Source organism: Ruditapes philippinarum, unplaced genomic scaffold (assembly GCF_026571515.1).
Source record: "Ruditapes philippinarum isolate M1 unplaced genomic scaffold, ASM2657151v2 ctg1854_1_1_1_1, whole genome shotgun sequence".
Classification (NCBI taxonomy): domain Eukaryota; kingdom Metazoa; phylum Mollusca; class Bivalvia; order Venerida; family Veneridae; genus Ruditapes; species Ruditapes philippinarum.
Window position 1 is genome coordinate 26,082 of NW_026859335.1, and position 25,082 is coordinate 51,163.

General features: G+C 32.4%; 2 protein-coding genes across 11 annotated transcripts in view; one reads left to right on the top strand and one right to left on the bottom strand.

Annotated features, from left to right (window-relative positions):
• Nucleotides 1–2,641: 2,641 nt before the first annotated feature.
• Nucleotides 2,642–16,748, bottom strand: LOC132756117 (uncharacterized). Its single transcript, XM_060747109.1, has 14 exons — nt 16,695–16,748; nt 16,276–16,406; nt 15,986–16,049; nt 13,225–13,380; nt 10,962–11,117; nt 10,457–10,663; nt 9,708–9,938; nt 8,233–8,381; nt 7,331–7,648; nt 6,826–6,998; nt 4,927–6,370; nt 3,819–3,947; nt 3,345–3,458; nt 2,642–2,789 (listed from the first exon to the last, which is right to left on the bottom strand). Exons 2-14 carry the CDS (start codon nt 16,373–16,375, stop codon nt 2,782–2,784), a joined length of 3,249 nt encoding a protein of 1,082 aa, XP_060603092.1. The 5' UTR covers nt 16,376–16,406; nt 16,695–16,748; the 3' UTR covers nt 2,642–2,781.
• Nucleotides 16,749–22,746: 5,998 nt separating this feature from the next.
• The window catches only part of LOC132756118 (mucin-5AC-like), a 71,732-nt gene continuing 69,396 nt past the window's right edge, over nt 22,747–25,082 (top strand). For all 10 annotated transcript variants that reach the window (XM_060747110.1, XM_060747114.1, XM_060747116.1 and 7 more), the window contains exons 1-2: nt 22,747–22,967; nt 23,531–23,556. In XM_060747110.1, coding sequence (XP_060603093.1) covers nt 22,894–22,967; nt 23,531–23,556 — 100 coding nt within the window. In that variant the 5' untranslated portion in view covers nt 22,747–22,893. The remainder of the gene's footprint in view (nt 22,968–23,530; nt 23,557–25,082) is intronic.

Sequence of the window (25,082 nt, forward strand, 5' to 3'; positions counted from 1 at the left end):
CAACGCATTTATCTTAAATCCATTTTATTATTTATTGCACGGGAACGGATATTTACGATAGAATGTTATTTCATACAAATTGCCACAGATATATTTAGCTCCATGAAATTACTAATACCTCTGCAGCGATTTTTATTACACCTCTATGATTGTACATTACATTAAGTCATGTAAAAACACCACCAATTAATGTCAAAATGAAAAATATACACACAAAATCTTAAAAACGTACCTGCATTCTGTAGCATATTAATATGTCATTAGATAGCCAACAACCACGTCATTGGCTAAGCTAAAAACATTTGAGCCGCGTCTCGACAAAATCAATATAATGCGTATAATCCGCGCAGTCTGATCAGGATCCATGCTGTTCGCTATCATTTTCACTACATTGTACTTCATTTACTTGTTATAGGGTTTGTAAGCGAACAGCATGGATCCTGATCAGACTGCGCGGATGCGCAGGCTGGTCTGGATCCATGCTGGTCGCAAACGCATTATGTTAGTTTTGTCATGACGCAGCTCATTTGAAGAGGTTTGAGATTAGGTCTTTTTAATAAGAGACCAATTATACAAAAACTGCTATTTGCAAGATGGATATGGAGGTTTTTTAATTGTTTTATCTCAACAGAATTTGACAGAGTTTTTTTTTCTTTTTAAATAGATTAAAGTATACATGTAAACATGTTTATAAAGATAATTTTTCTACCGATACTTAAAGGCTTCTTGAATGTCGACGACAAAAGATGTAAAAACACAAAATTAGAAATTGTAAGCAATTTTTCGTCATTTTTGAATTATATGTAAAAAGTAAAGCGTGTGATATTATCTATTTTGAATTCATTTTATAACCACGACTAAAAATACAAATACTGTCCTTTTTTAATGTTTGATAACATTTGTCCAATTTAAAAGTTATCTAAAATTTGAAGTCTCAGTTAATTTTATGATTCATAACGTTTACATTAATTATCATGTTAGTAAAATGTTTATAAGTTCAAAACCAAACTGTATTTGTTTGATGACTGAGCTAGTTTATCAACTACATAGACATTGTCTGGACCTTAGAATTGGCTGTCTTGACATTGATCGGAAAATAAAAGGGAAGAAAAAGACAATATCCCAAGAAGTGATTGACTCTACAAAGTCTGTAATGAGAACAATGACGAAGGTCAACATTATTTCTAACTTATATGTGGCTTGCTATTGGGTATGAGGGATGTTGCTCTTTTTCATCATTCCTGGTGTGCAGACTTCATCAATCCTAGTCTGCAATTTCATGTAATTTTGCTGTGATTAATGCGTCTGAAGGATCACTTTTCTTCCAGATTTTTATGGTGATTTACCCAATAATCACCTACATTTGAAGTTTTTAAGTATAAGGATTTACTAGTAAGCAGGCGCGGTTGCACGAACGTTTACCATGCAGAGGTGTAGCAAAGTTTCGGCAAAGGGTAATGCACCCCGCCCCTACTTTTTGTTCTACAGAAGTCGGTTACATGAAGAAAAAAAATCGAATTTCAAAATCTTTAAATCTTCTATTTATGATCAAAAAGACAGATTTTTATTTAGGGGAACAGGTTGGTTTGTTTAAAAGTAGATGATTTTGTTAATTTGATATTATCAAAAGGTCAAGGAGCTTCAATGTTTAAAATAGAACTGTTTACAAACAAACCGTGTTTGACCTCCTGATAATTTAGTAGTTTTTGCCTAAAGTGTCTTAGAAGTGAAGAGCCAATTGGTTAAAGCGTCACCAATGCCATATAGCCTTTATCTTCTCATGTTTCGCATTACTTGGGTGTCTTTTGTAGAAATGACTGAAAATGCACAGGCGGTATACCTGTCAATAGAAGGGAAAAAATGTAAAAACGGAAGAGTTGCTTCCCTTCCATTAATAAAACTTTTTTAGAATTTCTTTTCAATTATGAAATTCATTGCTGACATATTGAAAGATATTATCTTTACTGAGTCTATAGGTTAATATGTTAAATTCCGTAGGATTTTCATAAACCGTTCAGTAAGCTGGTTAAAAGAGTAAACAGTGGAAGAATGTCCTATACTTTACCGCAAGATGTTAATAGAGGTGGATTTCTTTTTCCCCCGTTATAATTATGGTGATGTTTGTAATGTCTTTATATGTGCTTTCAAAGATGAAATGCTGATTCCTATAAAATCTCATTAGAGTCTAAGAATTTCTGACTGCAGGAAACATTTGAACTTGAACTGTATTCTAAAGGGTGGATTAACCCTTAACGCAATGGGACTTTTCCATGTCGAATTTTAGTACTGTCCTTTATCAATTTGGGGGATATCAATATGAAAACTTACAGCTATGTCAACCAACTGTCTAGAGCTTAGTAAAACTGCTCAGAAGTTCGGGCTTGGCTGTTCTTAGTTATCCGCTTTCCGTTCTAGCTTTGTAGGTTTTAATCTTCGTCACACATTAAGCTTTTAACTATTTCTTTACGCCGAACTTTTTATAATTAAAAGACCTTATACATGCGAGAACTTAACCGTGGAGTGTTAAATGTAAACAATGTATTCTAAATAAGAACATGCTAATGTGCTTGACACATGTTCATGCTGACATAAAAAGAAAAACTGCATCTTGAATAAACTTCCTTGGTACGGTGAGTTTATTTCATAATAACAGAAAAAAAACAATAGTGATAACTTTCAACATAAATTTTATTAATAAACTACTTATATATTTTTCATAACCGGTTAAACTTCTTTAGTAAAATGTTGAACTGTTCCAGTTAAATGTTTTCATTGCTTCTGCTATACATTCTGGAAATATAATAATAGAAAAACAAATATATTTAATGCTTAAGTACGTATTATTTTTTTTTCGAAAAGTTTGACATATCATGCTTGCTTTCCGAAAGAAAAATTAGATTTACAGTATACAAAATTTATATACAGAAAGATTTGGAAGTCTTTCTTTTATTAGAATTAAAATTTCTTTGTAAAACAGGTAATTGTTATACAGGCGGCCACTTTATACAGGTATGTTGTTTTAGTTAGCATATTATCAAAACGCTATAGGAATAAAGCACGTACATTTGTAGATTATTGTAATGTAACATTTTAATTATATTTGTTTATATTCCTGTATACTATGCTTCTAAAAAAATTCATGTTTACATGTATTTTTCTATCATTTTTAATTTGCAATAAGTATGTGTTTACTTAATTGCAATAAACGTTTGAATTGAATTGAATTGATTATCATATCGAATATATATTCTATTCCAGGAACATCTTTTTTCATCAAATGACATTGTTAAACTTATTAGATAATCAAATGAATGTACATGTATTGATAATTTAAATGGGTCTTATATTATTCACATTTTCAATGGGTATATTATTTGGAAGCGATTTCATGCACGGGAGTCTCGAGGGTTTTGTTGACTCTATTAATAAATCGCAGTTGCTGTTTGGCCTGGATGATCCTGAAACACAAGAATAAATGTTTTATATTGACTTTATTACAATACATTTCTTTCACACAAAACCATTCATGGTGGAAAAAGTTATCTCTTTGTTTGTTTACTTTCCAGATAGTCCGGTGAATCTTTTTTTAGTGAAAGTATTGCATTTGAAAATATTTTCTGGTCATTGACTATGATGACTACCAATGTTTGAAGAAAGAAATAAGTAAGAAATGTTCTTTATTTACTGGAATTCTACCTTGTTATACATTTATTAGCATAACGTTTACACCCATCTGTTCACTTTTTAAGTCATGATAGAGTCATAGATATGTTAAACATTTACATGATTTGTGTATGTTTAAACAAAACTTCACCCACCTGAATTTCTGCTTGATAGTTGAGCTCTGACCGTTCTAGGACTGTCCCTGCTTTTCTTGATGGGAATGACAGGAAATCGTTTGGCTTTCTTTGCAGCTTGCGTGTACACATCATTTGTGAGACAAGTATCTGAAGTATATATAGACAAATCAATGGACAGTCATTACCTGCTGGTACCGAACATGTTGAGCATTTGTAATATTCAGCAAATCCATCCGTTCTGTCTGACCAGTCTCTAAACTGATGCTGGGAGCTCTTTTTATCGTATTTTGATATTGAAATCCCTTAAAATTTTAAATGACTCTTTCAAATGAAAAGTATCGTTGATCCAATACATAAGTTTAGTCGGTTAATACATAGCTCTAAGTATGACTTCTGTTTTATGTTTTATTGTTAAAGAGAGTTTTTCCGCCAATACACCATTGATCGATCCACGAAAACGCGCCAACCTGTGCAATATGACCGGGCCCTATATTATGATGCTTTATTTGAAATTATTGCATTGCATTTATAAGGTAATATCTATAACCAAGAGCGGATTATAACAAAATCATTAAAACAGAAAATGCCGACGATATGCTCAGCTAAGCTTGGTATTGATCATTCCTGTAAAATTTGGATGGAATTGCAACATTTGTTTCTGAGGAGTAGTCCCGACAAGCCTCTGTGTAGCTGGCAAGACAAAAAAAACAGCTTTTTATTCAAGGACCATAATTCGGCCAAAAGTCATTCAAGCCGAAAACGTGTGTAATATTGTACAACTTACACTTACTTACTTAGGTAAGGGTTAGATATAGATACTGTTTGGTGGAAAAATATCATATCAAAAATAATTTACACACATGTTTTACTAGGTAATCTATAAGTACTTCTGCTTACTCCCTCACAGGTCAAATCCTACAGACAAAATTGATCATTGTCACGTTGGGTGAAAATTGCCAAACGTTTAGTTTGTTACTTTACTAAGGTCAGCAAAACATTTGTTCAATCACATTAAACAGGCTCGTAGACCTAGAAATCTCGTATGTGTTAATAGGACTGACGAAAAGTGTTTACTACGTGATAAAAGCAATAAAAGGCTACCTAAATAAAAAGTATCACAACATACCAGAGAGAAATTCAGTAGTTTCGCAGAGTGCCTCCTGTCTCTTTGCTATTTTGTCTGCTTTTATCTTGCAGTAATCAAGATATGGTGATGATGCAGGTGTCTGGGGGGTGGTTTCCTCTCGATCGCTTGCATTGCGCCTTAAACGGTCTTTATAAATTCTTGTTTCTGTAGCGACAGGACACTGTAAACGGTCTTTCCCTGACGGAGTAGATAAATTATTTAGCCACTTGTTGGTTTTGTTCCCCTCATTATCCTCATTACTTTCTACAGAGACATCACACTGAAATCTAAATTTTATACTCTTGTTCATAAAATTGATTGACATTTCTTCGCTTTTTTGCTGTGTTCTCGGCGAAATCACCAATGACGTTTTAGATGGCATGCTTTCGTTCTGCGAAATATCACGAGCGCGTTTCCATGAATGCTTTTCAATATCCTTTGAAGACGCTTCCAAACTGTGAGAACGCCCTTTGTCCAGTTTCCACTTATCCTTTATCAATGTTTTACAACATATTTTTTCGTCGACTTTGGTTTTGGCGGCATTTTTCTTTCTCTTCGACTTCTGTTTCTGCTTCCCCTTTGTATCGTCTTGAGATTCCGAAATACCTCCACATGAAGTGCATACCTTGTGAAGAAGGGGTAAGGGCTTTGCTTTAAGCTGAAGTAGCTGCGGGTCACCTTTATTAAACATGTAATGTGATGAACAAGTTGCAGCTCGCACAGCTGCCCCTTTGTTAAAGGTATTCTTATCTTCTTCTTGAATCTTTGTAAGCTTATTATTATTTTCAAGCGGAATCTTGTTAGGGAGTGATGTCACCGAAATATTGGGAAATGATTCAGATTCAGAGTCGTGCTCAATAACAATGTGCCCTTGCTGTCCCGGTATAATTTGTCCCAATTCATTTCTTGAGTGATCATGGTTTTTGGACACGCTACCTGCACTGTCTGAACTAACCTTTTGAGTTTTAGGTCCGTCGACATCTAAAGAACTAGCACTTTGTGGCAGAAAAAGAGAGGATTTAGTTTTCGGCTTTACATTTTGACTTTGGTCTGTAGATACCTTTGGGCTATTCTCCCGATGTCTAGAAATGGATGCCTTAGGGTTACTGCTCAAATCCTTGAGATTCTGAGCTAATTTATCTGATAGGTTGATATTTGTGGTAAGCATGGTGCTGGATTTCAAATTCTGGCCGATACTATAGTTAGCACAATAAGAAAGTGGCACGTTCGCAAACGATTTGTCCAATAGGGTTGATGCCTTGCCACCTGCAGTGTCATTAGACTTGGTTAGTCTTAGTTTGACAAGTTTAGCCGCCTTCTTGTAATCACCCATGACTCCAAGTTGTTTTGGTTTGGAGGTATTTCTCACTTTATCTTCATTACCACTAAGGTTATTTTCGTGGTCAGATGATTTTGATGGGGGTCCATTTGCACAAGCTGGAGTCTAGAACAATTGGAAACACATCTATATTATCCATAGAAGTGGTAAGAACAACAACAGCAAACTTTAATGGTCTCTACAATGCAGGTTCGTGATTGAAATATAGTAGAAGGAGCTTTAAATCAGTATGTCATACCGTAATTAGTCAAAAAGACTATTTAAGGTTTGATAGAAAAATAAAAAGCAAGTAACATTAACTGCAAACTTTTTCAATGGTCCCTTAGGCTTCTGAAAGGTGACATTATGTACATTTTTTAACGTACATGTAGATTCTGTGAAAGTTTCCAAATTTTAATCATTTCGCGTAGTGCGAAAGTAAGACATATTTTAGTCATTGATAAATGGAGAACTGAAGAGATATATTTTATGACGAGGCAACACATTTGTTTTCTAATTAAAACCATTAAATTATCACGCAATGAAATCATGTGTTAGCCAAACCGACAAAAAATCCAAACCTGTTTGCCAATAGTAGGCAATTGTGGCGGTGGTGTCCACAATGGCGATCCGAGTTTTTCAAAGGATTCGACTGGATGTAGCACCTCTGACAATGACACCTGGACGCCCTCTTGATCAAAAGACACTTTACTTTTCGTTGTCCAACCGTCTAAGTCAAATGGAATGATCGTACCTGAAATACAAAATGAATATTGTATTTCAATTGGTCATTTTCAACGATTCTAAGTCAATTGCGTTATAATCTGAACGTTTCCGAAAGTGACAATCGAATCTTTTGCCGATACTCTTTCAGTATACAAAGTTTTCATACCCATTAATTTGCAGATTTATTAAATGTTTTGAAGTGCGTTTTCTTCTTAAAATGTTTTATTAAAAATTTCGTTGACAAATATGAAATATTTACCTTAAGCACGCAAACACATATATATATCTATATATCAGCTTAATTAAAAAAATGAATGTCTAACGTCGTGTTTTACAGTAAAAGACAAATGCGACATTTACTTTTCAATTCCACTTTTGGAATATTTGTTTTACTTTCTTCTAAATCACTGTTGAATTTCCGGCCGCCATCTTGCTTGTAACCACTGGTTAACAGCCGGGCTTTAATCATGCTGACGTAAGTATCCTCGAGGGCTTGAGTGAAAAATACGCTGTGCTCCAATTTCTTCTTTGCAAGCTGAATCAATTTCTTGTCCTCATCAGTTAGGTGGTTTGTATCAACTACCCTGTACTTGTTCACATTTACACTCTTCTCTTTCATACTCGGAGTAAGTTTGGCTCTACTCGATGTAGAGTTAAGTTCTTTGTTGCTATAGCGGTCTAGAAAATAAAAAAATATCATTGTGTCTCCTTGCTAGCTTATTTTAAAAAAGACACGAAAACTGTGAGAATAGTTTTTTCCCTTTAGTTGACCAATGCGTAACTAAAAGGCGTTTTCTAAAGACCAATGTACAACTTAAAGGGCATTTTCTAGCCTTATTTATAGCTAAATGATTCTTTCACAGACCAAGTAACTATAGGTATCTTTAAAAGACTAACGTGCTCCTTAAAGTGTCTAACTTAGACCAACATGTAACATTATAATAACCTTTAAAGCATGATTTTCTCATGTCATGTAGCGTCTTATGACCAACTTCCGTTTCCTATATACCAGAGCCCTTACAGGGGTCTATAACGTAAAATAAACTTATAAACTTCACTCAACTACTAGACGTATAAGTGTATTTAACATGTCATGTATGGACTTTCGAAAAGGTCTCTGGATTTGCTAATGGAGCAGTAGTTGTATATTGAAAACCATTAAAACAAAAGGCCTTATGGCAATATAGCTAACGATTCATTAAAAGAGTTGAGGCTGTTCAATAACTGGTGTGTTCTATTCTGTATAATATTGTAAACATTACCTGCATTTTCTGTGGAATCTTTTTTTAATGACGTGACAACTTTTGTGTTGTCGTTAGTGTTGCGAACACGCCTCAGCTTTTTGCCCCGGTTACCACAATTCATCTTCATCATTTTCTTTCTTTTCATCTCTTTTTGTTCTTGTTCTAGCCTGGAAGAAAACAACAGTAACATAGCTGAAAAGAATGCGGCAATGGTACTTTGTTAGGTTGTTACATGATACTGATTGAAACAAATCATTTTATCGAACACTAAAATCTGTATACAGATTTACCTTGCTTTAAATTCAGAACTTGGCCAGACATTGGCATAAAAACAACAGAAAAACAAACAAACAAAGAGCATGTAGTCATAATTCTTTTTGCATGAGTATAGAACAATGTCAGTCTGCATATACGTGCTGTCTGAATCAGGTTTTACACTGTTGGCAGGTCAATTTTGTAATTTGATATTGGAATCTCTTAAATTTTGAATGAAGTATTCCTAATTTAAACTTGGCCAAATCCATTATACAAATTCAGAAGGTAAAAAGGATTAAGAAAACCTGTCTGTTGTTGTAACTAAGGAAGAATACATTTTACTTCGATATCATTGTTTCGCCATTTACTAACTGAGATTCATATAAAATCTAGCGACAATATCTTGAAAATACTTTATCCTAGTAATATATTTCTGACTATTAATTATTCTACGTAGAAAACATTGTTAATGTATACATGGTACATGGTACATGGTACATGTATATGTTATTTTGTTCCGAAGGAAAGAAAAGCAATCGAACTCATTGTTGACATAATGGACGTATTCTGTTTTGAATATATGAATTTCTCATTTCAGAAATGTCAAAGTAATAAAGAATCAAAGAATACTGAGTATGACCAAACTATAAAGAGAAGCATGATGGTCTGGGTATATTATAGGTGGGACAATGCCCTCAATGATGATTTCTAGCCAAATAAGCATGCATTAAAGTTGCTTAATTAAAGATTACATTCGGCTGGCTAAAAGTGAATCTTTAAGTTTATTAAGTTCTCATGAAAGCAGGTTTAAAAGAAACTCCATGCTTATAGGTCCAAAAGTCCTAAAAACATAACATTTAAGTTTCTTACATAAATTTAGATCAACTATCGTACAACATGAATTAGTTTTATCCGGGCCATTTGAAATTTGACAATCTTTTCCAATAGAGTAAATTGACCTTCAATTCTATTGGGAAAACAGAACAATTATTGTTATCGGTTGTGACATGTTATTACTTTTCAGATTTAGATTAAAGTCTTGAGTAACATAACTTCAAAGTGGGTGATTTATCATGTCTTATAGTGAAAATAAGATTTAATTCCGCCGCTGGTAGCATTTAAAAGGTTTTAAAAATTATTTGGGCACTCCTTGAAATTGGAGTTATAAAACTCTTACATAAACAAGGTCGATCAAATTTAGTTGAAAATCAAAGATGCTATTATAAAGGGACATTTACCTGCGAACGTTTTCCCATTCTCGTAGTGACAGGTGTGTAACATCTTGTTTACTACATATCAGATCTCTATAACCTGCCATACATTTGGCGGCATTATCCTCGAATTCAGATCCCTGTACGATTTTCTCGCATTTCCTAGCTCTGTTTTGATTATCTGTTTGTCGCATGCCTTCAATAAATCCACACAAAAAGGCGTGTTCCGAGTCCATGTCATTTTGGCATTTAGACAGGCTGAAAACATTAAAAGAAACTCATGCACCACAAAGACACCATCGATAAAGTTTATAGCTTTGCAATTTTCTTAAATAGTTGTCCTTTGACTGTCTCTTTCTTGTTTTAGTATGAATGGAATGCAACCAAACATTTTGAAGATGCTGTAGTGAATGAAAAAGTCATTTTTTCATTTATCTTCTAATCCTTTTACGTTAACGAAACTAGTACAGTATGTGGAATAGAAAATCGAATGATGTTTATCCACAGCCTGTCGGCAGCAACTAATTCTACCCTTGCGATCAGTGCAGACCAAAATCAGTCGGTCTGAATTGTTACCTACTAAATAAGTTAATATTCTTTGTAATGTCCCATAAACAGTTGAATGGTTATGTCTAGATAAAATGTTGAATGGTTATGACACTTATGTCTAGAATGAAAGAAAGGTCTGTCCAAAAATAATGATAGAAGTTAAAGTCTATATGAAATATCAAATTCAACATAATATGGAATGATACTGCATTGAAGGTAAATCTTACATATTTTCTTGTTCATTCTCACTGAGAGATGGAAAATCACTGAAATGTTTCTTCGTAACACTGTCGCATTCTTCCATATAATTTTCAAACAGTGCAGCCAGTTCGGGATCGTAATCATCAGTGTTACAGAAGTCACCATACAGAATATCCTCTGCAGATTTATGCTTGTCCAGTGGGTTGTATCTAGGACCAGTGTACTTTTTACATCTGAAAATATACACATATCAATAGTAACGCATCACGCATCATCAGAGGAACGCACATGATCTTCTTCACGAGATGTTACTGTATCGTTGTGACTAAAATTACATTAAAGTTTCAAGTTATCGGAATTTACATATCCTATTAAACTGCTGATTTATCTGATTTCGGAAAAAAATAATCTTGAAGCCATTTTAAAACATGATTGGCACTGATTACCATTCCACTAGAAAGTTTGCTTTATTATCGTAACAACCGCTTTATTAATAATGTAACCTTTTCGGAATAAAGAAAAACATGTAACCTGTATTCGACATGTCTTTCTCCATCCGCGTTATTTGGACTTGCACCCAGCTTAAGATTCAGTTTGTTCAGCTGAGTTTTGATATCTTGGGAACCAAGGTTCAAATTATTTCTCCGTGACCTCCAGTTACCATGATGTATACATCCGGCTAAAAATCTTGAAAGAAGCAAACGAAACAGAAACGATGTCTATAAAGTAATAAAAATGTATCTTTTAGGTCTTGAAGGTTCCACAATATATAATGTTCTCTTTTGTAATAAAAACAACGGGGTGTGTAAACATAAATGTTAACGGCTTTTCTGGGCACACACGTAACAATTATTAAAAAAAAATCAAAAATTTGTAGACCTATTATAATATCAACGTGTTTCAGATTTTTTTATGTTTTTCTCGTTGTTGTGTTTCGTCTTAAAAGCAGAGCACAACTTGTCTTTATACTGAGAAGGATTGGTCGCCATTTAAGCCTTATGATGTTTACGTTTTTGAGCTAAAATCATTTTCATGACCAATTCCACTTTGACCTTAACCTAAAAACTTAGACAAGACAAACTGCATACTATTATTGGCTAAGTACGTACAACTGAACGTTATATCATTGGTGTGTCTGTGATTACCATGGGAAGTTTTAGATATATCATTGCTGATTGCTGTTTTTTATCAAACACTTTATCATCGATAAAAACGCTTCGGAAAAGGTCCCTTCAGTGCATTAAACAATAATATCCAGACGTACTTCTTTGTAAAAGTTGTCTAGCAAGTCAACGAAATGTTTATCTTTGATGAGTAAATCTCATATATCAGGTATAGTAGCTCTAATGTTTATTTAACCTTGATTTGTCTTTTATCTCCACCCATGACCTTATATAAAGTTTCCAACTGTTTATATAAACCCGACTAAAATCTTGTACTAAAGTCAACCTAATAAACTTGATTTTATGCCTTACGAAAATTCTTAAATTGACGTTTTTCAAAAACAGGAAGCCTGAGTGTATTGCTATTGCATATTAAGTTTTCTTTTAGTTTGCTTGACCATAATCTATGCGGGATTTGATAAAGTTATGAATGAAGAAATTCTAATTTTTAAGTTTTTTGGGGACCTGGCCTGATAATTTTGTTTAGGTTATTTCTCTCGTTCCTCGCGCATTGGGCAAGTAATATAGAAATAATCTTAAATCAAGTGATTCGAGTACCGTTCAACATTTTCTATTGATGTCTTGGGACTAAGTATTCATTGGTTATAGTGTTAAAGTAATGGAATTCTGACAGCGTTCTATGAAGGGTCTTAACTTATATCTTTATGTATGAGATGAATTCAATTGATATAATTTCTTTTAAAGACGAGTTAACAAAGCTAAAATACAGTATATTTTAACGTAACGTCACTTATTCTTAAAGGCCCATTTATGCCTAAGAAATGCTGTTATTCTTTATTTCTTAACAGCTTTTTTAATTCTTATCCTGTCAGAGTGTCTAAAGGGTTACTCATTTGCTAAATACCTGAATCATAGTTGGCTTCTGTTGCCTTTTGGCAATTAGTACAGTTATAGTAATTTAAGTATTTTGTATAAAAGTCAAATACTACTTTGTTAACATTTTACTCCTACATTGTATAATGATAAACAATTTCACATCCAGTGCTACTATCTACAGATGATAAGCATATAACATGCTGTAAAATAATTATTCAAACGTTATATAACTCACATTTGCATATCTAACATAAGGAAAAAAAAACTCGTTTCTAAAGCATAATGTGCCTTAAACATAAAAAAATAGCATGAACTTTTTTCAGTCGTGTTATTCTTTTCATTATTTTTATCTTTATGATATGATGTGATAATCAGTCTTATATACTTTGATAAACAGTCTTGTATACTTTGTCACAGAAATGATAGAAATATAAATGAGCCGCGTCATGACAAAACCAACGTAATGCGTTTGCGACCAGCATGGATCCAGACCAGTCTGCGCATCCGTGCAGTCTGATCAGGATCCATGATGTTCGCTTACAATACCTATTACAAGTAGAGAAACTGATAGCGAACAGCATGGATCTTGATCAGGCTGGTCTGGATCCATGCTGGTCGCAAACGCATTACGTTGGTTTTGTCGTGGCGCGGCTCAAATCGTTCTCATGGCTCTGTCTAACACTCATTTTATAGAAGTATACTTGTATATGAAATGGCAACTCACTTTACTTTATCATATAAACATTTATTATGAAATCAAAAAGTTAGAAAATCTTTGGTACTCATTACACTACCTTGGTAAGTCTTGAATCTCACTGTTGATGTATTTTTGTTTGAGCACCTCTACATCTTCTAACTTACGACCAGAACACGCCTCGATCACAGTTGACTCTAACTTGGCCGACGGATAATCATCTTCACTCACACACGGAGCGCCAACCGACTCGCTCCTATACAAAGAATGTTTTGACAAATTAGTTCAAATAAGTTAAAGGGAGCATATGCCTGGAATGAGATAAGCTTAAAGCAATGATTAGATAGCGGTAATTCTTATGAAGCATATGATTGGAATGATATAGGTTTAATGTAGCAATGACTGGAATGAGATAAGTTAAAGGGAGCAATGACTGGAATGAGATAAGTTAAAGGAAGCAATGACTGCAATGAGATAAGTTAAAGGGAGCAATGACTGGAATGAGATAGGTTTAAAAGAGCATATGACTGGAAATGAGATAAGTTTAAGGGGAACATATGATGCGAATGAGATAAGCTTAACTGAGCAATGATTGGCAAGGGATAGGTTTAAGGGAGTATATGACGGAAATGAGATAAGTATTATGGAACACAAGACTGAAATGAGATATGCTTAAGGGAGCATATGACAGAAATGAGACACATTTTAAAGAGCGGATCCTTAGTTAAGTGGTAACGCGCTAGACTTGTAAACATAGACTCGATCCCCCGCTCATCCATTAACAATACTAATGATATTTTAGATGGATGATACCAATAAAACGAGATATCCGTTTTATATGTTGGGCATTCAAAAGAACCTTGGTCGACTCTAGGATGGCGCAACAACTGTTTTATGCTTTCCTTGAAAATAACAACGTACTATGCAGGGCGTTGCTATATGGGCAGCCTCGAGTGACTGTAAATAAAGAGAATTATATCAATATAACCTGTGGCGCTAGCCGAGGATAATACCTATTTATAAGGCTATACATTTGTAATTCTTAAATTCCCAATTGCCCCCTTAAAACCTGTAAATGGTATAAGTCGTGCGTTTAAGTACAATTCGGAAATTCTCGAAGTTACTGCATGTTGCAGTGACAATGAAAATAAGTATTTTCAGAAAACACGTTTATTTTTTTTCTCCTAAATACATATATATCATTATGTGATGATATCAAAATTCGTTATCAGTAGGAAGCTTTTGGAAGGCTTAGCGTTTATTTTTCAGAAAATCAAGTCGCACACTTGCATGTTTAAGATTATTCTCAATAAATAAATAAATAAGTAAATATATTAACAAACAAGAAGAAACGTAAATAATATCATTATAAGCACAGGAAATATCCTAATTGTAAAAAAAAGTCATAGAACTGATTAAACGATTAGCTTATGTGTATGTTTAAATCAAAGAAAAAAAATAGAAATAAAAATTACTCCTTGATTTCGTAACTGGATTTCTATTATAGTCTGAGATGTTTCAAGATATAACCCAAAATAGCGCTAATTACTTGTTGGCTTATATGTACTTTACCGTTTACGTGTAATAGCATTTTAAGAAACGTCAGTCTGAACATATGATTACTTATTGCTTATATTTCCAATAACACCGACATAGCTTTTTGCCATTTGGCAGAATGCGCATGCGCGAAACATTACTTCCGTTGATATTTTAATATCGTAGAGTAAAAAGGTCATAACTAATTAGGGTAAACAGATTTAGAATATTCTTTGTTTCTGAAGTTTTTTTTTTGTTATTACACTATAAATTTCATCAGTCACATATATTTTATAGCATTTCTGTGATTGTAAATGGTCAAGGTTTTTACCGATTTCACTCAGCAGTGAATTCAGAGAAGTTCGATATTTGAAAAATGACAAGATTCACTTTTTTGCCCTTGACGAACTTTATGAATTAAAAATAAAAAAGTACCCATGTTCACTAACACCTACATGACATGTGAAAAATTGAGTACAAAAAAGATAATCAAAGTGCGGGTAACCTCTTATCTTTTCAATGAATTAGATTTTTTTTGTATTTCCGTGAAAGGTAAAATATAAAGTCAATAACTTTTACCCTACGAGATTTTATTCAAATATAATAGTACACTGAAATACCTTTTTTCTTGCTATCAAATTTATTTACAATACTTGAAACTTCTTACAACTAATCTGAAAGCTCGACGATTAAAGTTTATCAACTGATACTAGCTACGGTAAAAACTGTTTCATCTAATCTAACATTGTATATTTTGTCTTCCTATATAAAAATCAGTATGCTAATTCAGCACCAATAAGATTTAAAATTTCTTATCTATCCATAAACATAAAAGGTATAAAAGGTATAAAAAAAACACGATGAGTCATTTAATAGTGCGGCTTCAGACAGATTTTAACAAAACCAAAACGCGGAATGTATTCTTGCTAACTCCACTTATGCTAATTGAACGAAATGAGTGTGGTTATGCCGAGGAAGCATTTTTGATTTGCAAGATGAACATAGGTGACTGCGAGATATAAGGTCGAATATATAACTTTTAAAAATTGTAAAGCATTCAAACTTTATGCCCACTCTCAGCCGAATCGCATAAAAAATAGAGAAAAAAAAACGAAAATAAAAACGAACAGACCCAAAATATAATAGTTCCCGCTCGGTCACTACACTATTTTTTCAGGCCGCTGAATTATGTGCTACATGTATTTAAAAGCCTACTTATATAGTTAAAAAAAGAACACATTAATTCAAGATATTATGTATACAAATACAAAACTTAGAATGCATGTTACAATTTTGTTGTAAATCATAACGGACACTTTACTTACCATGATGTGGTTGACAAGTCTTTAGGAATTACTGATGAGTTGTTAATTTCTGCGATTAAGGAATCTGTTTGACAAAAAAGTCAAATATAATTGCACGTCTTATTTTCTAGATTATACATTTAGAAAATACAGAATAGAAAATAGTTAAACAAATAATTGTATGTAAATAAATCTTACAATTGTATACAATTATTTAGAGGAATCCTTATATATAAGCGCATGCAATCCGCTTGCTGCAGATTTACGCAGACGACAATAAATTGACTACATAAGCAATCAATGTTTGTTACCCGACTTTACTGGGAGATGTTGTGTCTCCTCCTCGGACTCAAGTATAGGTGACAGAAACAACGGCCGAAATCGGAGATACCTATATCCCAACGGGAGCATGTGGAATAGAGCTATCTACCTCACCATTAAACTGAAAATTGAAAGTAAGCCCTTTATCAATATATCTTCCAAAAACGACAAACCCCTTACGGTGACGTCTATATTACATGCGCGGGTTCGTAGATGATGAATTGGTATAAAAAAATCTATAACCAAACAAAAACTGATTTTCGGGCTACTGCTTTAGATTTTAAATATAGTTCACTAATGAAAGCCGCTATATTTACATTTTAATAATAATTCAACAACACAAGTAATCTGAAATAATAACTGGCTTCTAAAACTATTTGTAAAAAAAGAAAGAAATCAAAATTCTTACTTCAAATGTTAAAAAGCTGCCACGTCTTTGTGTTGCTACAATTACGACCGGAAGTTGAGCATAATTTCCGCCATGACGACGACGTCAATGACACCACGTGACGTACAATAGCGTCTTTAGACTTTTGTGACGGAAGAACGTCACGATTTTATTTGATTGACTCTTATGTTCTTGCTGAATGATATTAACTGTAGATTTTCTACAATTTGTGACTTCAGATTCAATATTTTTTGAATTTATATATTTAATTAAAAAAAAAGACCGCTAAAAAACGAAAAAAAAACAACAACAAAAAAAAACAACAAAAAAACAAGTAGATATAAGAAACAAATTTATCAATTTTTATCATTATTTACTTATTTAAGTTTACTCTGTTACAACACAGTTATCTTCAAATATCAATTTGCATGCAAATTTGGAGCTTTGTTCATCGTTATAAGTTATCTATCATTTGAAAAAAAAAAAGAATTCAGTTCGTTACGCAAAAGTTTAATTGAAAAAAAGACAATTGAATGATAAAGTTGTCTGTGATGTTTTAATTTGTGCTGTTCTGAGAAGTATTTCTTTGGCATAAAAAAATGTGTTATAAATCAAGTTTAAAATAAGTTAAGATGTTTTACGAATTTGCTGTGCAACTAACACTGGATTGCAAAATTCATGCTACGTTATTCAACACTGTTTCGACACGTTTCATGCCGACTAATTTATGCATTGTAACATACGCCAGACATGCAAATTCCTGAAATGTTTTCTCTGCCACACAGGTTAATTTATATATGGGCAAAAAAACTAAAATAAGCAATATTGGGCATTATTGCTTTGAGAGTTAAGAACACCGTGTTGCTACAATTGAAATCAAGGATTTTTTGTTTTTGTTTTTTCATGTGTTAATAGAACTGATGCACGAGGGTTGACGTAAAATGCATGTTTCTTATCTAATCTACAGAAAACTCAACATTTAACACGATTTACCTAATAAATATGCAATCTGAAGTGCTTGCCGCACCAATTCTATGCAAAGACATCAATATGTGATTAGGCAAGTTGATCGGTATTGTGATATACACACAGAATTATTGATATAGGTAATTTTTGGCATTTTGTAAGATTACCAATTGCCGTACCATTCAAAAATCACAAATAAACAAACAACAAATTTTAAACAGACTGAAAGGCTAATAGAATTTTGATTATCTTAAATATTTTACGCAAAAACGTAAGTACGGGAAAATGAAATAAATGAAATTATTCATTATAACAGCCAATGTTTTTTTTACTAAGATGTTGTGTATAACAGTGCAAGTATTTATGTCTTCAGTACCAATGTCATTTTATTTTTCACGCATCTTTTTATATTTATCTATTTTTCTCGACTGATTAATGGAAACACGGTACTTTTGCTGTATATGGACAAAGTTATTGTCTATTGTCTATTACTATATTCGGATTTCGATTATTCGAACCTATCGATTTTTCCTGGGATATACGATAACTTATCGTATGTCCCAGATTATTCAAAGTAAATTTTCAGTCCCCAGCAATTCTAATAATTGAGGTTGGACTGTAAATGCTTTTAATATGTGTATGTGTCATATACAGGTTACATGTGCTATTGCTTTTTATGTATATGATAATAAAACAAGTATAGACCTTTTTACAATACGATTTTCCATAACAACGAATGTTGCATTTCGCGCATGCGCATTCTGCGTTGGGCAAAAAGCAATAACGATGTCTACAGCTTATCATACTTTAAGGCTTTAATAGATGCGATTTCATGTTATGTCACCCAAAAATATTAATTTTGGGATGATTTAAGGCGGTAAGTACTGAAATGTTTATTTTTTAACAGATCTACGAAAATGTGCGGGAGTAATAATTCAATGGTCAAAACGGGCGCACACACATGTCTTTGTTTAAGGTATCATTAGACGACTTTTCCATCAGTAATTTAAATTGAAACAGCAGGGTGTTAAAGATAAAATTTTATTACCCCTGTATTACATAATATTACACAATTTGTATTGTACACTTCCTTTGAATAACTGGATTGGTCAGTCGGCTAGTGTCAAACAGATTGGCACGCGAACGTTTGTTCATTCAACCGGGACGTTTAAATATCATGATATAGTTAATCAGTTACGCTTATTAAAATGGTAATTTATGTAACTTTTAAATATACCGATCAATGTTTATGGATTTTGAGAAGAGAAAAATTGTGTGACGTGCATTATCAAAAATAACTTGTATTACGAAGAAGCAGATAAAATGTGTGTTATATCTTTTCCAAACAACCCATCTTAATAACTCCTCAAGATTTTGAAAAAAATAATTAATTATTCTAAATCTATTGATGTGACTTAAAATTTTCTGTTTGCATCACAGGCAAATCGGATAAAGGATATAATCAGGTATATTGAACACTAAAAATGCATTATCACCTGTTCTGATATTTTTTCTGAATGATAATTAATCTCGATTTCATGTTATATAATTTCTTTTGTTTTTAAATGAACTATTTCAACAGCAAATAAGATGACTTTTCATTTGCTAATATTTCCACATCTTCTTTAAAAAAATGATCCCAGTGTCAGATCCGTGATCGTAAATTCTTTTACAAGTACCTTTTCCATGCCTTTTTATTTCACTCTTCGCCACAAAGCTATAAAGTCATCTTTTCTATATTTGTTGAAAGCTATTTTAAATAATTTTCTACCGTTTACCTTGAACTAACTCGGAATTGTCTATGAACTTCTACTATATTTCTATGTAGGGCGAAGCATTTTTTTGCCCTACGCAGAATGCGCATGCGCGAGAAAATTCTAATTCCGATCGATTTTTCATAGCAACGGACCGCGTCGTAAAAAGGTCTATACATTCTAAACTGCTAAAAGGACGAACAGTTGGTAAAGTTCTCAGGAATTGTTTTCCAAACCCTTTTATAGTTGTAACTATGTGTAAAAAAGAACTGTATGCAAAGAGAATGATATCATTAAGCTTTAAAATAAAATACCAAAGGCTTTTTGTTCTGCTCGTTTACTTCATATACCAAATCTATAGTAATAAGTCCACAACGATAGCTACTTGGTCAAATCATGCATCGGTATAGGACTAATATTTGAGCCGCGTCACGACTAAACCTACATAATGGGTTTGCGACCAGCATGGATCCAGACCAGCCTGCGCATCCGCGCAGTCTGATCAGGATCTATCCTGTTCGCTATCAGTTTCTCTATAGCTACTTGTAATAGGGTTTGTAAGCGAACAGCATGGATCCTGATCAGACTGCGCGGATGCGCAGGCTGGTCTGGATCCATGCTGGTCGCAAACGCACTATATTGGTTTTGTCATGACGCGGCTCATTTGTCCTTGAGTGTGACTGCGTTGATAGAACTGACATCATGAGACCGCTATGAATCTCAATAACCGCATTAACAAGTCCAAAAACAAAGGAGAAGCGGAAAAAGGTAAAGTGACTTTTGAAACAACCCCTGAATAAATTACTAGTTAAATCTGAACATATTTATCAAAACAGTTATAAAGAACATAAAATAGCATGAGTTAATTAACTGATTTCGAAAAAACATCAACAATGTGGTAAAAGTTGTAAACAAGATTAATGTTTTAGCATATTTTTCAAAAGCTTTATAAATTATCTGTTTAACTTTTCTTTACTTGCTCACTTACGCAGGACATGACAATATATTGTTGCACGTTGCTAATGTTTTACTCGTTGTCATAGTTTGTATATTGAAAATTTATATAACACATTTATGTAAAATGATCGTAGGGTCGGTGTATAGGAAAAATAATAATATAACGTGCGTTTACGCTAGTAAAACCTTGCTTGAAGCATCATGATTTGCCAAGAACGAATTTACAAAATATTTTTTTAACTTCTGTAATAAGCAATACTTCATGGAAATACTGAACATTTATTTTTGAAGAAAGCAGAGTTAATGTCATCCAGGTATTAATTGGACCTTATTACAACACTTGTTCAAGTTGACATTAACACGGTTAAAAACAACAACAATAAAACAACAATAAAACAACAACAACAAGAAACAAACATACCAAAAAGAAGAAGAAGAAGAATTAAAAGAAAACTGAAACTAGAAACGATCAGATAGTAACGGTTATTTATTTACGATTCGTTCATACATGGTTTTGTTTGGACATTTATTACATATTTGTTATCAATAATAGCATGCAGTACTTAGTATACCTTCTCCGCTCACATATATCAGAACTGTTATTGTATACATACAATAGACAATGTGTTTGTTATCCTCGTGGATCACATTGGTTAACTGGAATATTTTATATATTAGAAATAGAAATAATAGACGATATGTTTTCGTTTTAGTGAAATATGGAATATATTTTCACGAACTATGATAAAATTCTATATATTTTCAATCTAACGAAAAAATTTCCTTTTAATATTCTAAATTCTTATATATTCAGTTATAAACAAATCATTTTTTTTTCAATTTATTTATACATGTATTACTGATAATTCAAAACAATTTAAAATCTAACTAATACTTTTTTACCTTAGAGAGCTATAAATCTGGCCTTTGAGAGTCAATATTTTTTTTAACATTGCCTTATTTTACAATTATGGACTGGGACTTCTTGACGATTATGTTAATATTCTTGTTACCTTAAATATGCCTATTCTCTAACAATGAGAGTCATATTGGTAAAGAAATGTCGAGTAAATTATTGTATTAATTAATTTCGAATACCATTCAGTTCAAATGTGTTTTATAGCACGAGATCTTGAACAAGGATGACTGTTGCGAGACTTGTCCTCTTTGTATCCTGTAAGTGTCGTCTGCGTGAAACGGATTGATGCAGACGAAAGTGGCGGCCTTGCCGAGTGGTTTACGCGTCGGACTAGTAATCAAGCCGTTGTCTCCTTGAACTTTACATTCATAACTTAGCAATGGTTGGTTTTAGGAAAGGACTCGAGAGTGTTTCAATAAGCTTTTAGCTTCAGACACATTCGTACTAAAATAATGAACGGCTGTGACACTTTTTCTCCGTCTGCGGAACGTTGTTTATTGTCTGCAGTAAAAATTTTGGAAATGGCAATTTTATTTGATTTTTCTCACCTAGAAATTGTTTTCAGCTTCTGTTTGAATATACATGTAACAGATCGAAGAATGTTGTCTAACATAATAAATTATCGAGATAATCTGCACCTCTGTCGTTTAACATTTAAACCGTAAAACGCAATTTCTGTTTATGATATAATGGCACGCAGACGACAAATTATATCAATTTTGGAAGCTCTTTATGCCTTTTATAAAGAATGAGAAATACATTACCAATGCCGAGCGCAATTTATGCACCAAATATAGTTAATGTAAGAAATTTTTTTTTTGCTTTTTGTTGTTATTTTTTTTTATTCATTAATTTTGAAAACTTTGGTCTAGACAAAAATGGCAACTTCATTGTTTCTTCTTTTTTGTTGCATATCGTATCAACAATTTGTTTACCTCACTGATACAAGATAAAAATCTGTTAGGCAATTACCAAAAGAAGGAATATCATTTAAATCCTCGGGTCAGTTCAATATTTTGCAGCTTTTAGCGATAATCCGTTGGATTTATACATACAATGCCTTTAGTAAGGTGTATTTTTCAAAATTCTTCCGTTTCCACAACTAATGTAATAAGTTTTTAGGGATAGGTCACGAAAGCTGACGATTTAAGACAAAATTGAATCTTCAACCGTCTATGGATTATATTAAATTTTAGAATAAACAATGGTTACAAAAGCGAAAACCAATTTATCAATGACCGATGAATGGTATAGCACTGCGTCTGTAGATAGTGCGTCCTGATTCGGTACAGGGATAAAAGCGATCTCTGTACCTCCTCGCACTTCTTTAGAAAAAGTCAGTCAGGACATTTGTTAAGATTTGACAAACTCGGCACAAAAAATCCATTCAGATAGAAAGTCGAATCATGATATGTAAATTATTTTGATCACGTGACTGGTTTGTCAATGCTATAAATACGGTGGGTCCTCGACCGATTCCTAACAGAGGCTCCAAAAGCCGAATAGTGTATAGAGTTTTTATTTTCGAATGTTTTAGCCTCCAATTTTATTTTGTTAAAGAGTTTACATAACATTTTCGTAGAAATAGGAGTTTGTTTGAAAAAGAAGAGGCGTTTTATAGAGAATGGCACCACGTGCCTACAACATGAAGGTGGCGTGCATTGCGCTGCTTTGTTGCGCCGCTCTTGTTGAATCAAGGTAACAATTTTCATTAATTAATTACACAAATTAAATCATTACGTATGATTTGTTACTTTTTCCCAAGAAGTTGTATACGAAATATTTATTGTAAATGTCTTTGTATCAGACACAAAGCCTTTAGTCTTCAGATTGTCCATTGACACAAAATGTGTTATTCATAAATGAAACCGAGATAAAAGTAATTTATTTATGAGTTTTATTGCATAACTTTAAATACAAGATTTTCTTTAAATAATAAAAGTATGTTACATATTAAGAATAATTCTTGTACTTATTATATCTATATTTTGATTGGTATTGTCTGACGTGCTTTATGCTTACGTTCTTCACATACTACAATTTTACTTATGTTCTTATGTAAGATGTTACGAAAGAGCTAGTCCATTTATTTAAAATTCTTGATAGTCTAAGACATTTTGTATTACATAAAATTTTGCACTAGTAGTAAAAACAGGATGTTTTTGTTATAATTGTTTTGTTTCATACGAAATTTATTTATACAATTCTTTTGATACGACATATGTTTACAATTATTAACAATTTTTACATTTTTATTTCAGAGCTGCAAGACGGAAACGACAAATTGGTATGTTAACTTTTTTCTCGTATATTAATTGTATTATATTAAATATATTAACATCAATTAATGAGTAGGTAATATTTCTTCATGTATGAACGTAAGTTAATGAGTTGGTGATATTTCTTCAACTATGTCTACGAGAATAAATTGACATCTATTGGAGTGAAAACATTGACATTTTTTTTTGTATACATGTTTAAAGTCTGAATCTTCAGACGAATGTTTCGTTAATTGTTCTTTTTGTTAATAAAGTTTGTATTTCCATATTTTTATTGCCGGCTAATATCATTTTGAAGTTTTAAATCTGATATTGCTTTGGCTATTCTGTATAGTCTCTTTTTTTCTACATTTGTATTTTCCTTTAATGTTCCAATTACTAACATGTTTACTTAGATGAAATAATGAGGTTCTCAAAAGTTGTTCAAGTTGAACTTAGTTATTTTGCAAACTTTAACATTAATTCATATTTTTAATTTAGTTTAATTTTATATTTGATAATAATATTTATTTTATATATATTCTTACCACTGGGAAACATTTGATTTATGTTGGCTCCTACTATTGTAAAGGATGTTGAAGTTTCCAAGTTGTTTAAATGATCTTTTAGAAAAAAATACGGGAAACATGTATTCAAAGAAATGTTTAATTCACATATTTTAAAGAAAGTCATTTTGTCTTTTACATTTTATGGCATCGACCACTGATAATTAAATTCCCATCTTTTAAAGTTTTGATATTTCAGAAATTAATATAAAAAGGAAAAAAAAATCACATCTAATAATTTTACATAAACTCTGCTTTAAACAAAATCGGTGAGAAAAGAATTAATTTTCTTTTCTTATCAGTGTTATTAGTTTAACCAAAGATATCACTTGTTTACAAATAAAAACCAAAGGTGTTTATATGAAAAGAAAATTCGGGTCAACTGTAAAAGTTATTGATTCAACGTAATAAATAAATACAGTGGACATAAGCCAGCCATGTGGTCTAATTTGATACAATTTGCTTAGACTGATATTTGATTGAAAGAAAGTTCACTATCAAAGATAACATAGTAAATTTGACCTGTAAAAAGTTATAAATTGTGTCGATAGTGAGGTATAGTTACAAAACGCGTGGGTTTGTTCTTACACTATAAGAACGCCGACAAAATAAATAAATAAATAAATAAATAAATAAATAAATAAATAAATAAATAAATAAATAAAGACTCGACAGACCTATATTTAACCTATTTACAAACGTTTTTTTTCCTTACAATTTTTCTCGCAAAATATTTAATATGTAACCGAATGTCTCAAATTCATATCTTTTTTCTGAAAGCGTCCAGATATTTTTTTTCTGATTTGATATCATTTGATTCCAAAATCTTAAGTTTAAAAGTGTAAAAATCCATTGGTTTATACTGTCATATCTGAAATCTGCAGACTTTTTGAGAGTACCAGTACCTTGAACATTATATAACTATATATAGTAATAAAACTGGCAAAAAAATAGATACAGTTTTAATTTTTTTATTCAGTTTAATGGCA

Excerpts from the sequence above, each read along its gene's own strand:
- LOC132756117 (XM_060747109.1), bottom strand. The coding sequence starts at position 16,375 with ATGCTCCCGTTGGGATATAGGTATCTCCGATTTCGGCCGTTGTTTCTG. Across the intron at positions 8,382-9,707 it reads GAATGGGAAAACGTTCGCAG|GCTAGAACAAGAACAAAAAG; the intron begins GTAAATGTCCCT and ends GTTTTCTTCCAG. Across the intron at positions 6,371-6,825 it reads TGCCTACTATTGGCAAACAG|ACTCCAGCTTGTGCAAATGG; the intron begins GTTTGGATTTTT and ends CAATTGTTCTAG.